At 40.1% G+C, this 12,778-nt stretch overlaps 2 protein-coding genes across 4 annotated transcripts in view; one reads left to right on the top strand and one right to left on the bottom strand.

Moving 5' to 3' along the window:
• The window catches only part of rsf1b.1 (remodeling and spacing factor 1b, tandem duplicate 1), a 19,821-nt gene extending 14,596 nt beyond the window's left edge, over positions 1-5,225 (top strand). Inside the window, exons 12-16 of the mRNA XM_015056811.1 lie at positions 1,064-1,131; positions 1,260-1,473; positions 1,551-1,765; positions 2,316-2,495; positions 2,797-5,225. Coding sequence (XP_014912297.1) covers positions 1,064-1,131; positions 1,260-1,473; positions 1,551-1,765; positions 2,316-2,495; positions 2,797-3,332 — 1,213 coding nt within the window. The 3' untranslated portion in view covers positions 3,333-5,225. The remainder of the gene's footprint in view (positions 1-1,063; positions 1,132-1,259; positions 1,474-1,550; positions 1,766-2,315; positions 2,496-2,796) is intronic.
• A 140-nt stretch (positions 5,226-5,365) lies between these two features.
• Positions 5,366-9,790, bottom strand: LOC106962407 (E3 ubiquitin/ISG15 ligase TRIM25-like). 3 transcript variants are annotated; one of them, XR_001427968.1, is made up of 3 exons: positions 8,346-9,788; positions 6,416-6,531; positions 5,366-5,525 (listed from the first exon to the last, which is right to left on the bottom strand). XR_001427968.1 is itself a non-coding variant. In XM_015056818.1 (3 exons), the coding sequence occupies exons 1-2, from the start codon at positions 9,609-9,611 to the stop codon at positions 6,452-6,454; spliced, it is 1,014 nt and encodes a 337-aa protein (XP_014912304.1). In that variant the 5' UTR covers positions 9,612-9,784; the 3' UTR covers positions 5,366-5,525; positions 6,416-6,451. The 3 variants fall into 3 exon arrangements, 2 of the variants coding, with proteins under 2 accessions (XP_014912304.1, XP_014912303.1); XM_015056818.1 differs by having other exon boundaries at positions 8,678-9,784; XM_015056817.1 differs by lacking the exons at positions 5,366-5,525; positions 6,416-6,531 and having other exon boundaries at positions 6,881-9,790.
• Positions 9,791-12,778: the final 2,988 nt, after the last annotated feature.

The following is a 12,778-nucleotide window of genomic DNA, read 5'->3' as shown; positions in this document are numbered from 1 at the left end:
TAAGTAGTCAGAGAGTCACAGAGAGTCACAGAGCAGGTTGGAAACCTACAAACTAATGAAACTAAATCAATTACAGATCACAATCAACTCATTCACTAGTTTTCCAGGTAATGTTAATCTACTTTGAAGTTAACAGTGAATGAAGGAACAAATAAACTACATTCCAAACACATCAAACCCATTGAATCAAAGGCTGATTTGGTCTCTGAATGCAGATTAAATGATATCATGTCCAGTTCCTACCAGTGATGTCTTTGTGGGAGCTTGAAGCTGAGGCTCTTTGTCTGCAGAGATCATTGTGAGCACAGGTGTGCCAAGTTACCTTAGAGACTTCAGATGGGCCTGAGTCGTGAAGGGGATGGGTGCGCTTGATTCTCTGTGATGCGTGTCCCAGTTGGGTGGAAATGGCAGATGCACTCACAAGTGTACCATTTGCCGTTTTAACTTGACAACAACAGAAGAAGAAAGAACACCCTCTTTCACGGTTTTAACTTGAAAATAAAAGTCATACACCCCAGATTTCATTTATAAAAATCGAAGTTTGTGAAAAACATATGCAACTTGTGCAACTTCTTGAAATTTACGGAGTGGAATAGCAGCTTTATTTTGCTGCAGAAAGCATCCAGAAGGGGGCGCACATGCTGAATAAATTGTGGTGGGATTACTAAAGAAAATGTCTTTATGTGAGACATTTCAAACATTCAATTTTATTTTGGTTTACCTGGTTCCTTCTGTAGAACACTACTACAAAAAACAGTAACAAAGTAATAGATTATATATAACAGCAAATTAAAATGATCTTTTCTATTTTGTTATTGTTTTTATTTCCAAAGTATGGTGCTGAGAAAGTTTGAAAACTTGAAAATCCTTGAATTTTACTGTGGGAAAGCGTATGAACCCTGAACCAATCTGGGTGAAACTGTAAATGTGATTGAAGTTCTATTAACCCTGATTCATGTAAAGTAAAACTATCCTTGTGAAAATGTTGGAAAAACTCATTAATGCGTACTGATGCATTAAATTACAAACATACACTGTGCGAACGACTGTTTTTGTTTTACAGATTTGATGAATTTGATGAAGCAATCGAGGAGGCCATTGAGGAAGACATCAAAGAAGCAGAAGGTGGAGGTAGGAAGGATCTTTATTTCTGATAAGTTTAATACTTTTGGAAATGTTCCATCCTGACTAAAAACACCTGAAAAAGCAGCTTTTTAATATTTGTATTTCATATTTTTACATGATAATTTTTAACACAGGAGCCGGTCGGGGTAAGGACATGGCAAACATCACAGGCCACAGAGGCAAGGACATCTCCACCATCCTGCAGGCGGAGGAAGGGAAGGAGAACGGCCGGCCGCCGCGACCCAACGCCGCCCAGCGCAGGAAGAAGCGCCGGCGACTCAACGACCTGGACAGCGACAGCACTGTGGACGAAGAGGAGAGCGAGGAAGAGTTTCGCCTCAGTGAAACGTACGTTTTAACCCCTCGGTCTCGCCCTCAGCGCCGTGGTTTCCTGTCTCCACTGAACCCCTCGTATTCGGTTTCAGCTCGGAGGAAGAGTTTGTCGTGTCCGACAACGAGACAGAGCCGGAAACGGAGGCGGAGTCGAACGGCAGCGACCACGGCGGGCGGCGCCACTCGTCGTCGTGGAGAAGGAGGCCGCAGAAACGCAGGCAGAGCTCCAGGAAGAGGAGGAGACCCAAATGGTACTCGGACGATGAAGAGGAAGAGACGGATGATGAAGTGGAGGAGGACGACATTGGTAGGAAGACTCTGGAGGTTTTTAATCGTGCTGGACTTTAACTCTCTTATGTTTGGCTGATAAATGTGAACAAGGGAGGAAATGAAAATTAAACTTCTGTAGATTAACAGTGGCGCTAAAAGGGTTGGAATCAATTAAAAATGATGTTTTAATTATAAATCAGATCAAAATAAACAGATTTTCACATGATTTTTAAAGGGAGTTTGGGTCTGAAATACCAAGTTTTTATCTCTGCTTAATAATAAAGAAAATGTATCTCTCCATCTGTCATTGGTCCATTGTTTATCATCCATCTATCATCTCCATTAGTTGGTCAAACCGTAAATTCAACTATTTATTCATCATCCATCCGTCAAGCTAGTAGAGTTCTAGGAAAAGCTACAAAAAATTTAACTAAAAATGAAAAATCTGTTTTAAATTTATGCATAAAATAAAACAAGATCCCTAAATATAAAGGAATCTACGCCTTAAAGTCTTGTTTCCAGATTTTTATAAAAAAAACATTTATAATAGTTTATTTTTACTAATTGAGTCTTGATTTCCCCTGCAGAGACGGAACGGTCGAGTGACTACAGCGACAGCGACCTGGACATGAGTCGGCGGCGGTCCCGGCGGAGCCACAAGAAGGAGGTGAACTACTGCGAGACGTCGGGGTCCGAAGGCTCTCAGGGTGGAACCAACCGGGCCAAGATGAAACCCAGGCGGTACCAGGACAGCTCTGACAGCGACGGTCAGTCAGAAACCGTCTCTGCTGCTAATCGGAGCAGCAGAATGCCTAGAATGTAATAAGAACATTCCTTTAGCTAAAAGTGACCTTAAGGAGGTCTGGATAGAACAGGTTTACAGAAAAAGGTTTTCCATTTTAACTGCAAAATGCATTTTGTACAGTTTTGGCGAATAGCAACTGTACACTCAATTAACAATTAATTGGCTACTAAATTAGTTGACTTATTTCATCAATTAATCACGATTAATCCATTTAATCATTTCAGCCCTATTGTTGTTTCATGCGACGTTTTTCTTCCTTCCAGCGAGTTTCTCCAGAGACTCTGAAGACGAGTCGAAGGACCTGAAGGTGAAGCGACGAGTCGATTCCTCAGAAGACGACTCCCGGCAGCGGTGCAGGCGGCTGGCGCTGAAACGCAGGCGAGCGTCTCGAGACTCTGACTCTGACTCTGACTCAGACGACTCTTCAGAGGAGGATCGACCCATACGAAAGCGAGTGAACCGCATCGACTCAGATGACGACGATGAGGAGGAGGAGGAGCAGCAGGAGGAAAAGCCTAAGGAGACGAAGGTGGAGGAGGAAGAGAAGGAAGATTCAAAGGGAACAAACTCGTTGGACCGCCACACGGCAGAGAAGCAGCCCGCAAACGGACAGAGCGAGACGAAGAACTTGGACGGCGTCGCAGCTCCACACCTGGAGACGCCTAAAACTGTGAGTTCCACACCGGCCGCCCCGAACGGACTGGCAGGACAGGAAATGGTGGCACAGGACGACGACGAGGACGACCTGTTGGGAGTCACAGACTTGGTGGACTACGTCTGCAATAATGAACAATTGTAAAAATGGTGTACCTTTTATTATTTTTTGTGGTATTGTATTTTTATATTGCTTAACTTTATTATTCCCTCCCCCTTCCAACAGTGGTTGTTGTTTTTATTTCGACATGGAGCTTCATTCTCGGCGCCAACGCATCATCAGATCCTCCACTGCCAAACCCGTCATCATTTTTCCTCCCAGCTTTTTTTCTTTTTTGTAGATTTGAATCTGTTGAAGCACTAACATACATTTATAAAATCTGGCACTGAAACAGTTTGTATTTTGAACATTTGGTTACTGTTAGATTGCTTGTCTTACCTAAAGTATCATTCCATACTAAGGCTGCACCGTCAATCAACCAGCTTTCTGGTTGATTGATGATCTTTGAAAAGCCTGAGCTGCTGATGCTGATCTTCGTTTTTTTTTTTTTTTTTTGTTTTGTTTTGTTTTTTTCTTTTCCATAACTGACGCTGTATCAGTCGCTAAGTTGATAACAGTGGGGTGGAGTTGGACAGTAGAGGTGAGAATATTTTATGACTTTTATGCCAATTTTTGGGGCCATGATTCAATTCAAATTCAAAACGATTATTGGTGGTGATTTCTGTTTTAATCTCATGATCTACTCCAGTCTACTTTGCAATTCAGAAACACAAACTGAGAACCGCGTTTTAACAAAATGGAGGCTGAAAGACAGATTTGTTTTTGTCGGTTTTGGAACATTTTAGATCAATTCTGAATCATTAGTAAGTGATAAATTGGAATTCTTATGGAAATCAATGTTTTTGTTTAACATCTCCAGTAAATATGATTGGTTTCACATGCAAGTGACGGCCGATTTATCTGTTCACCAGCTTTTCCACTGGAACATACATGATTGCAAAGTCTTTTAGGGATTTTTAACATTAACGATTAAATATTTGAATTTGCTCAAGCTTTCCAGCCTACAATGTTTGGCTTAAATAATATTTCCACAGAAATTAAAGCTTCTAATTTGCGAACTGCAAGTTTACTGTAAAGTTGCAGCTAGTTGTTTGAAAATCTAACCCCTAATGGCAGTCCAGGTGTATTTCGGGGGGATTTGTAAGTTAAAATGTGTTCTAAATATCTAAAAGGAAGAAATTTTATTCAAATAAATACGCCCAGTTGAAATTTTGTTTTTAGCTTGCAAAAATAAATGTTTTCTTGTACAGTGGAGTTTTGATTTCTTGGCTTTGTCCTGTTTTTGGCTGGTAAATTGTTCTCTGTAAATTACATATGGAATAAGCTAACCCTTAAAACAGCTGGATGACGCCAGCCAGCATCTGGAAATCTGTGTTCTCTTTTCCCACCATCCGTTTTCCATCCATCTCGTGTTCAAGGTGTGAATGTATCCGAGTGACCAACCTGTATTTTTTTTCACCCCTCCCTTCTTTTTGAACTTTTGTATTTGAGTAATAGCGTAGATTTTTGTACATTGTATACATTGTGTAATTATTTGCATTGTGTATTGCCATCAGCACCAGTGGTGAGCTCTCTGTTATTGAGAATTGTTTTGAGGAAATGAAAGTTAAACTATTGTCCCTCCTAATCCTCAGATCTTGCAGTGTCTTCATATTTCATTTATTTTATGTATTTTTTTTATTTGTATATCTAAACCATTGAGTAAAAATGTAAAGTTTCTTATTTTTATGTACATTGCCCCTCATTGCACGTTTAAAATCATGCAGCTCCATAGTAACGTTATTTTCCTCACTCTTCTTCTCCAGATCTTCCAGGACTTCTTTTTTCATAATCTTGAACTCGAGTCGGGTTTTCTGGATTTATCCCCAAAGGTTCAAAATTATGACAAAAATCTGTGTAATAAGCAGCTTGGAAGTAGAACTGAGAAGTTTTTCACAGGAGGAATGGACATAAAAAATTAAAACCAATGACTATACTGACCTCTGCTGGAACCAGTCTGTGTGTATATCTGTAGTTTTGGCTGTAATATATTTAGAGGCATTTTGTAATCATGAAAAAGGAAATATATTGGGCAATTCTTTGGGATTGCATGGGTTTCTATTAGTGTTGTTTTTTTGTTTTGTTTTTTTTGTAGGGAAGTAATATTGGCACAACAATTTTTATAGCAAAATCAAAAAATCTGGGCATGTTTTACAGATGTCTCCTGACCTGTTTTGTTGGTGCTGAGGACGTTGTGTCATAGGCATGTGCTGACCAAGTGAAGGGGAATGGGATGACCTGATTTGACAGAGAATATTGTAAAAAATTTTGTAAATTACTCTTGAGTGCCGTCTACAGAGGATAAGTTGCTCTATTGACCGGAAATGCAAAAGATCTCTACAAACTGCTTACCGTGAACACAAATGTTACGACATCCAGCCTTCAGCTGGACAGAATTTAGCAAACCCAAATATATTAGTATAATAAAATGTGTTCTGGTGGGGTGAGTTGAGAAATGTATTGATACGTATTGCATATGAAACAAAATTAGGTCAGTGAAAAAAAACAGTGCCAACGACTGAAGTGTTAACTGTTTCCTTTTTACCTCATGATGAAGCTGGAAAGAAAGAAACCCTGTCCACTGTGCATAGTTCCTAGTAGACGGATTGTGTTTTGTCTGCTATATACTTTTGTTTGTTTACTGCTATTTCTTATGGATCGGCTCTTGTACATTTCTTATAATAAACTGGGTTTTAAGCCTTATGTTTGTCTTGCATGGTGTTTTCTTGTATGAGTTAGTAAGCACATAAATGTTGTATAAAATGTAAGTTTTTATAATGCAACTCAAACTAGAATTTTCTTTACTTCTAGATTTAGTGTGAGTCTAGTAGTAAATACATAAGTTCAGCTTAAAAGTGTAATAAATCAATCGGTTTTTTTGTATAGCACATTTCAGCAATGCAGAAGTTCAAAGTCCTTTACGTCATAAAAACATAAACATATACAGTCAACTTGGGTCAATAGATGATAAACTAAACTGTGAAACAGACCTTGGAAATGTTCACACTTTTATTGATAAGTGCATCCTCGATTGTGTGTTGCCTGTTTAACATGTTGACTGAATAGCAGACATTTATTTTTCTGATCTAAATCTAGATGCACAAGAAAACAGCAGCAACTACACTCACCGGCCACTTTAGTAGGTACACCTGTCCAACTGCTCATTAACGCAGATGTTGAATCACCCAATCACATGGCAGCAACTCAATGCATTTAGGCATGTAGACATGGCGAAGATGATTTGCTGCATATCAAACAGCATCAGAACGGGGAAGAAAAGTGATTTAAGTGACTTTGAACTTGGCATGAGCTGGTGCCATATGGGCTGGTCTGAGTATTTCAGAAACTGCTGATCTACTGGGATTTTCACACACAGCCATCTCTAGGGTTTACAGAGAGAATGATCCGAAAAAGAGAAAATATCCAGTGACAGGTCTGTGGGCGCAAATGCCTTGTTGGTGCCAGAGGTCAGAAGGGAATGACCAGACTGGTTTGAGCTGAACAGTAACTCAGATAACCACCCATTACATCCGAGATATGCAGAAGAGCATATTCTCACAACACGTCAAACCTTGAGGCGAATGGGCTACAGCAGCAGAAGACCACACCAGGTGCCACTCCTCTCAACTAAGAACAGGAAACTGAGGCTACAATTCACACAGGTTCACAAAAATTGGACAATCGAAGATTGGAAAAACATTGCCTGGTTTGATGATTTCTGCTGTGACACTCAGATGGTCGGGTCAGAATTTGGCGTCAACAACATGAAAGCATGAATCCATCCTGCCTTGTGTCAATGGTTCAGGCTGGTGGTGGTGGTGCAATAGCAAGTGAAATATGTTCTTGGCGTACTTTGAGCTCATTAATAGCAACTGAGCATCGTGTCAAAGGCACATTCTACCTGAGTATTGTTGCTGACCAAGTCCATCCCTTTATGACCACAGTATACCCATCTTCTGATTGCTACTTCCAGCAGGATAACTTGCCATGTCATAAAGCACCATCATCTCAGACTCTTTTCTTGAACATGACAATGAGTTCACTGAACTCTAATGGCCTCCAACAGTTTCCAGATCTCAGTCCAATAGAGAACCTTTGGGATGTGGTGGAAAGGGAAATTCACATCCTGGATGTGCAGCCGACAAATCTGCAGCAACTGTGATGTTATCATGTCAATATGGACCACACTCTCTGAGGTTTTCATTACCGTTGAATCTATGCCACAAAGGATTAAGGCAGTTCTGAAGGCAAAACAGGATCCAACCTGGTACTAGCAAGGTGTGTACCTAATAAAGTGGCTAATAAGTGTCAATTCATGTTAGTTTCATTGTGTTACTTCATTGTGATTTTTTTAAAATCACAATAAAGAAAACAGAAACAAGTTCAGTTCACTTCAGTCTCAGCTGATTTAAAAAAGAACATTTGTTCTGCGGAACAGTGGAAGAGAAACCTGAATATCTAAATACATCAATACAAATATTAAAGTCAAACTACTAGGCCAGAGAAGTTCAGATTTTCGTGTGGAGAAGTATTTCTGTGTCTTCAGAATGAAAGAAAACATCAGCAGTGACTTATTTTATGGTTGGTGGAACACAGTCAAAAATAAACCAGGAATTAAAGAGAAACAAAACAAGAAACCCTGATCAACAACGAGAGAAGAGAGAATAACTATCCGGGTTTAAGGAACTCTACAGAGTCTCCAGTGTACCAAAAATAAACTCCAGCCAGCATTGGCTGAGTGAATCTGGTCTGGACTCGGTGGAGGAGAGTCATGGTTTCAGAGACGCTGTAGAAGGACAGAAGACCTGCTGTGTGATCCAAGTACACTCCGACTCTGGAGGAAGCAGGACCTGAGATGGAGGTCCAGATGCTGTTGTGACCAAATCTAGAACTGTTTTGGGAGCAATCTAAGGCCCAAGATTTGTCATTACATCCAAATCCACATTCATTCCCATCTCCAGTTCTGCTGATATTCTTGTATGCGACTGCTATAAAAACGTTACCGCTCCACTCCACCTCCCAGTAACATCGTCCAATCAGACTCTCTCTACTCAGAACCTGAAGCCATCCAGTGAATCTGTCTGGGTGACTAGAATAAGACTGATGTTGTTTCATCACCGTCACCTTCCTGTTCCCTGCTGACAGTCCCAGACGTGTGTGTGCTGTGTTTGGATCCAGAGTTACTTCATATGAATATCTTAAGAATTCAGCTCTGCTCTTTGGTTCTGGTTCTGATTGTAAAACATCCTCAGTGATTTTCAGTGAGATGTTCGTCCATGAGTCTGTCAGGACGTCCTGTAGTTTCTCTCTGAGCTCTGACACAGCTGATGTCACGCCATCAAAGTGTCTCGGAGGACGGATGTTGATGCTGGATGAGCGCTTAGACTTACTGAGTGCTGGCAGTGAGGGGTAGTTGAGGAGAAACTGGTTGTGATCCTCTGTGTGTGAGAGCTGCTCCAGCTCAGCGTCTTTCCTCTTCAGCTCAGTGATCTCCTGCTCCAGCTTCTCCTGAACATCTTTGACTCGACTCACTTCAGTTTCCTGCTGGGATCTGATCTGCTGCTTCACCTCAGAGCTTCTTTTCTGGAGGAGACGGATCAGCTCAGTGAAGATCTTCTTATTGTCCTCCACTGCTTTATCGGCAGAGATATTGATGGCCTCCACTTCCTGTTGAAGCAGCTTCACATCCTTCTCTCTGTCCTGGATTCTCTGATGGATTTTTCCTCGTCTCTCCTCCAGCTCTCTCTGCCTCTCAGTCCTTTCTGCTGCAGCTGAGACTATGTCATGGCCTTTATGTTCCTCCATTAAACAGAGACTGCAGACACACTTCTGATCAGTGCGGCAGAAGATCTCCAACAACTTATCATGCTTAGAGCAGATGTTCTCCTGGAGGTTCTTGGACGGCTCCACCAGCTTGTGTTTCTTAAAAGTAGCTGAATCATAATGAGGCTGAAGGTGTTTCTCACAATAAGAGGCCAGACAGATTAAACAGGACTTGATGGCTTTCAGCTTCCTCCCAGTGCAGAAATCACAGGCCACATCTTCAGGTCCAGCATAGCAGTGATCAGCTGCAGCAGATTGGAGTCCAGTCTTCTTCAGCTGCTCCACTAAAGCTGCTAACACAGTGTTCTTCTTTAGCACAGGCCTCGGTGTGAACGTCTCCCTGCACTGAGGGCAGCTGTGGCTTTGTTTCCGATCCTTCCAGTGGGTTTTAATACAGTTCATGCAGTAGTTGTGTCCACAGGGAATCGTCACTGGATCCTTCAGTAGATCCAGACAGATCGAACAGGACAAAGTTTCTTCGTCTATCTGATTCTGCTCCATTTCTTCTATCTGTCACAGTGACTGTGTGAGTTTCACTTCCTGAAACAGACATTTCAGGAAGGCAGAGAGGCTGCAACCAATCAGCTTCCACCTTCAGTAGACGTTGGTCCCACTCATATAAGGCGTGTTTGAGCAGGAAGTAGATGGGGGAATGTCAGGCTTTGATTCCACAAATAGTTTAAAGTAATGTCTACATGGCTTGGCAAGAAATTTCTGTTCAAAACTTCAAAGTCAGCAAAACTCAGAACTTTAAAATGTAATCTAATCTGCAGGCATTCAAATAGCATCTGTGCACAATCTGTGCTTCTGTACTGCTGTGACAGGCTCAGAAAATGAAAGGAGTGGGTGAGAGGTGTCTGTCTGTTCCCTATTGCAACAGCAGTTTATTGAGTTTTTGCGGTTGTAGTGATGGACTCTGACCTGGCCCCTCAGAGAAACATGAAGTCAATTACAAAGTCATCTTCAATCACTCTGACCAAGATTAAAGAACTAATGTCCCAGAAAGATCGAGAAACTCATCCAGGCATTTATCTTTAGTCACATTGATTACTGCAACAGTGTCTTCATTGGTCTTCCTAAAAAAAAATCAGACCATTGCAGCTGATCCAGAGCACTGCTGATCATCTTCTGACAAAAATCAGGAACATAGAGCACATCACCCAGTTCTAAATCCTGCAGCTCAGAGAATAGACTTTAAAATGGATGGAGAAGTTTCTATGCACCAAGAATCTTGAACAAACCTCCAGAAAACTGCAAAACAGCTGAAACACTGAGTGCCTTTAAATCAAGGCTAAAACCACCTCTGTTTAGAGCTGCCTTTGATTAGCAGTAAGTGGAACATTGATCAATATATTTGATGTTTATTTGCTTGATGATTTTGATTATGGCAATTTGACAAAATATAATGTTTTTCTCGTATTTCATAATTGGTGACTGTATGATGCTTTTACAATGCAAAGCACTTTGAACTTCATTGTTACTTAAATCTGCTTTCCAAATAAATTTGACTTTTAGCCTGGCCTATACCAGTGAGCCACACGAACAGCATGGATAATTTTTTAATAAGTGTGACCTGAACCCAAGGTTGGGTCCCATCCCTCAGTGATCCTGAATGGAGCAGCAGCCAGGCCGCCGGGAAATGACCCGGTGTTCCCGATGTCCAGTCCACCACTGAGTATAATGTATCAGACGTCTAAACATCAGAAAGTCCTGTCATGAGTGACTGACTTAGCAAAGTGCTACAGAAACCAAGTTAAATTATCTAGATTAGCTACCAGATTGAGTTTGTTTGTCCATTAAAACTGGGAGGAGTCATCAGTGTTAGCACAACAGCTACTAAAGCCTGTGTGGCTAGTTGAAATTATGAAGAGTTAGTCCAAATAAAATCCTCACAACTGACTGAATTTTCCACAGATTTAGCACCTTTTGGATTATTTCAAAGATCAGACTGAGGGCTTGGTTTACTAAAGCATGTGTAAACCAAAAGCACATTACAGTTATTGTGATATCAGCATTGTAAATAAAAACATGTAATTTTTTTTGCACAAACTCGTATAGCACTAGCCTGAATTTACAATGAAACCTATCTGTATTGTTAATATCAGACGTTGTAGAATTATAATTCATTAAATAATTTTAGATTACTAAGTGTAACTCTGAAATATTAACCCAAAATAATTGCAAAGGTATTTGTGGATTCAATCTAAAACTCAATTCAGCATCTTAGGAAGCTGCTAGTGATTATAAAAGTGTGTAAGGACAGCTTAGAGCTTATTAGAACCACACTGCAGGGACTTTAGACTACTGAAGGTAGTAACTGGATCACAGGAGACAGTGGAGTGGAAAGTGAATTTAAACAGCGGATATAAGCTTTTCCAACACTGTGAAAAAGTATTTTGTGTTTGCCGCCGAAAACAGACGCTCTGCCAGATATGTCGACTTCAATCATAACTGAAGACCTGAGAGTACAAAGGTTTTGATGAGTATATTGAAACAGAAAGTTTAAAGTACATGGAGTTCTCATATCTGCCAGTAGAGGTCGTCTGCACACATCAGCCCCAGGAAGGTGTTGATGCTGCAAATTCCTATGAGATCAACATACTTTCCGTGCAGATCTGCTAGTAACAGTGAGCACCGAATGCCATGCTAATTGTCTTGTTCATGAAATGACCAGTGCAAAGTAATCAGTGCTGCTTTTAGTTTGACATTTAGTTTAATCTGAGTGTAAAAGTTAAATAAAGGTCACATGTTCATGTTATGTAACAGGTACCATGGGACTGGCAGGATTTAATGGAGCTTTTTTTTTTGATAATCCAGACTTCAGTGAGGGGATTACCTGTTATTTAGATCATTTATTGTGCCAAGGTTTTGGGTAAAAATATTTACACTTTACTTTCTTTACCAATAAATTCATATGGACAGTAATTACAGAATTATTCAACAAAGTTTTATCAACCTAAAACAAAACAGAAAGCAGATCAAAAAGTATCACATTTACATTTTTACAAAACGTATTCTTTCACACAACACAGGTTTATATTATTTACATCATTAGGATAAAAAATTATGTAAAACATACTTTTTAACAATTTAACAGAATAAATAGAATAAAAAGTTAAAAATAGAGATTGACATTAGCTTCCTCCCAAAACCTTTCTTCACTTTGCAAATGGAAAAATAAACAGTTATTTTTATTATGTAATTTAATTTTGAATGTTTTCAGCAGTTCTAAATCCAGACTGAAATATTTTATTCATTCCTTGTGCTACTGACCCTTTGAGTAATATAAACAGGCATCTCACTTCCAGGCATATTTAGTTATATAATGAGTTCAACCCCACACAGCATGATGGCACCTTCACTATGCTGAAAAACCACAGTCACTGATCATTTTGCCTACAATCTTGTGGTTTTGGTTATTTTGTTACTGACTTTTTCAGTATGAAATTGAGTTAAATATCAGTGGTGGTTTCACACCAACTTTGTGTCAGTTTGTACTCTCTATTGAGATCTCTTAATTTCTTCATATTTAGACTTGTGTAATATCAAGTGCTATCACTTTTTTCAGCGTGGCGTGTCTCCTTTGATGGGCTCTTGGTTTGAATAGTGCATGTATATTTGCATGATGGGTGTGAAATTCACTGATCCACTGAGTCAGAATGGCCGAC

This window comes from Poecilia latipinna, unplaced genomic scaffold, assembly GCF_001443285.1.
Source record: "Poecilia latipinna isolate Pla-1442-1.1 unplaced genomic scaffold, P_latipinna-1.0 Scaffold1410, whole genome shotgun sequence".
Classification (NCBI taxonomy): Eukaryota; Metazoa; Chordata; class Actinopteri; order Cyprinodontiformes; family Poeciliidae; genus Poecilia; species Poecilia latipinna.
Note: the sequence above shows the minus strand (reverse complement) of the source record. Positions and strands in the feature narration are given on the sequence as shown.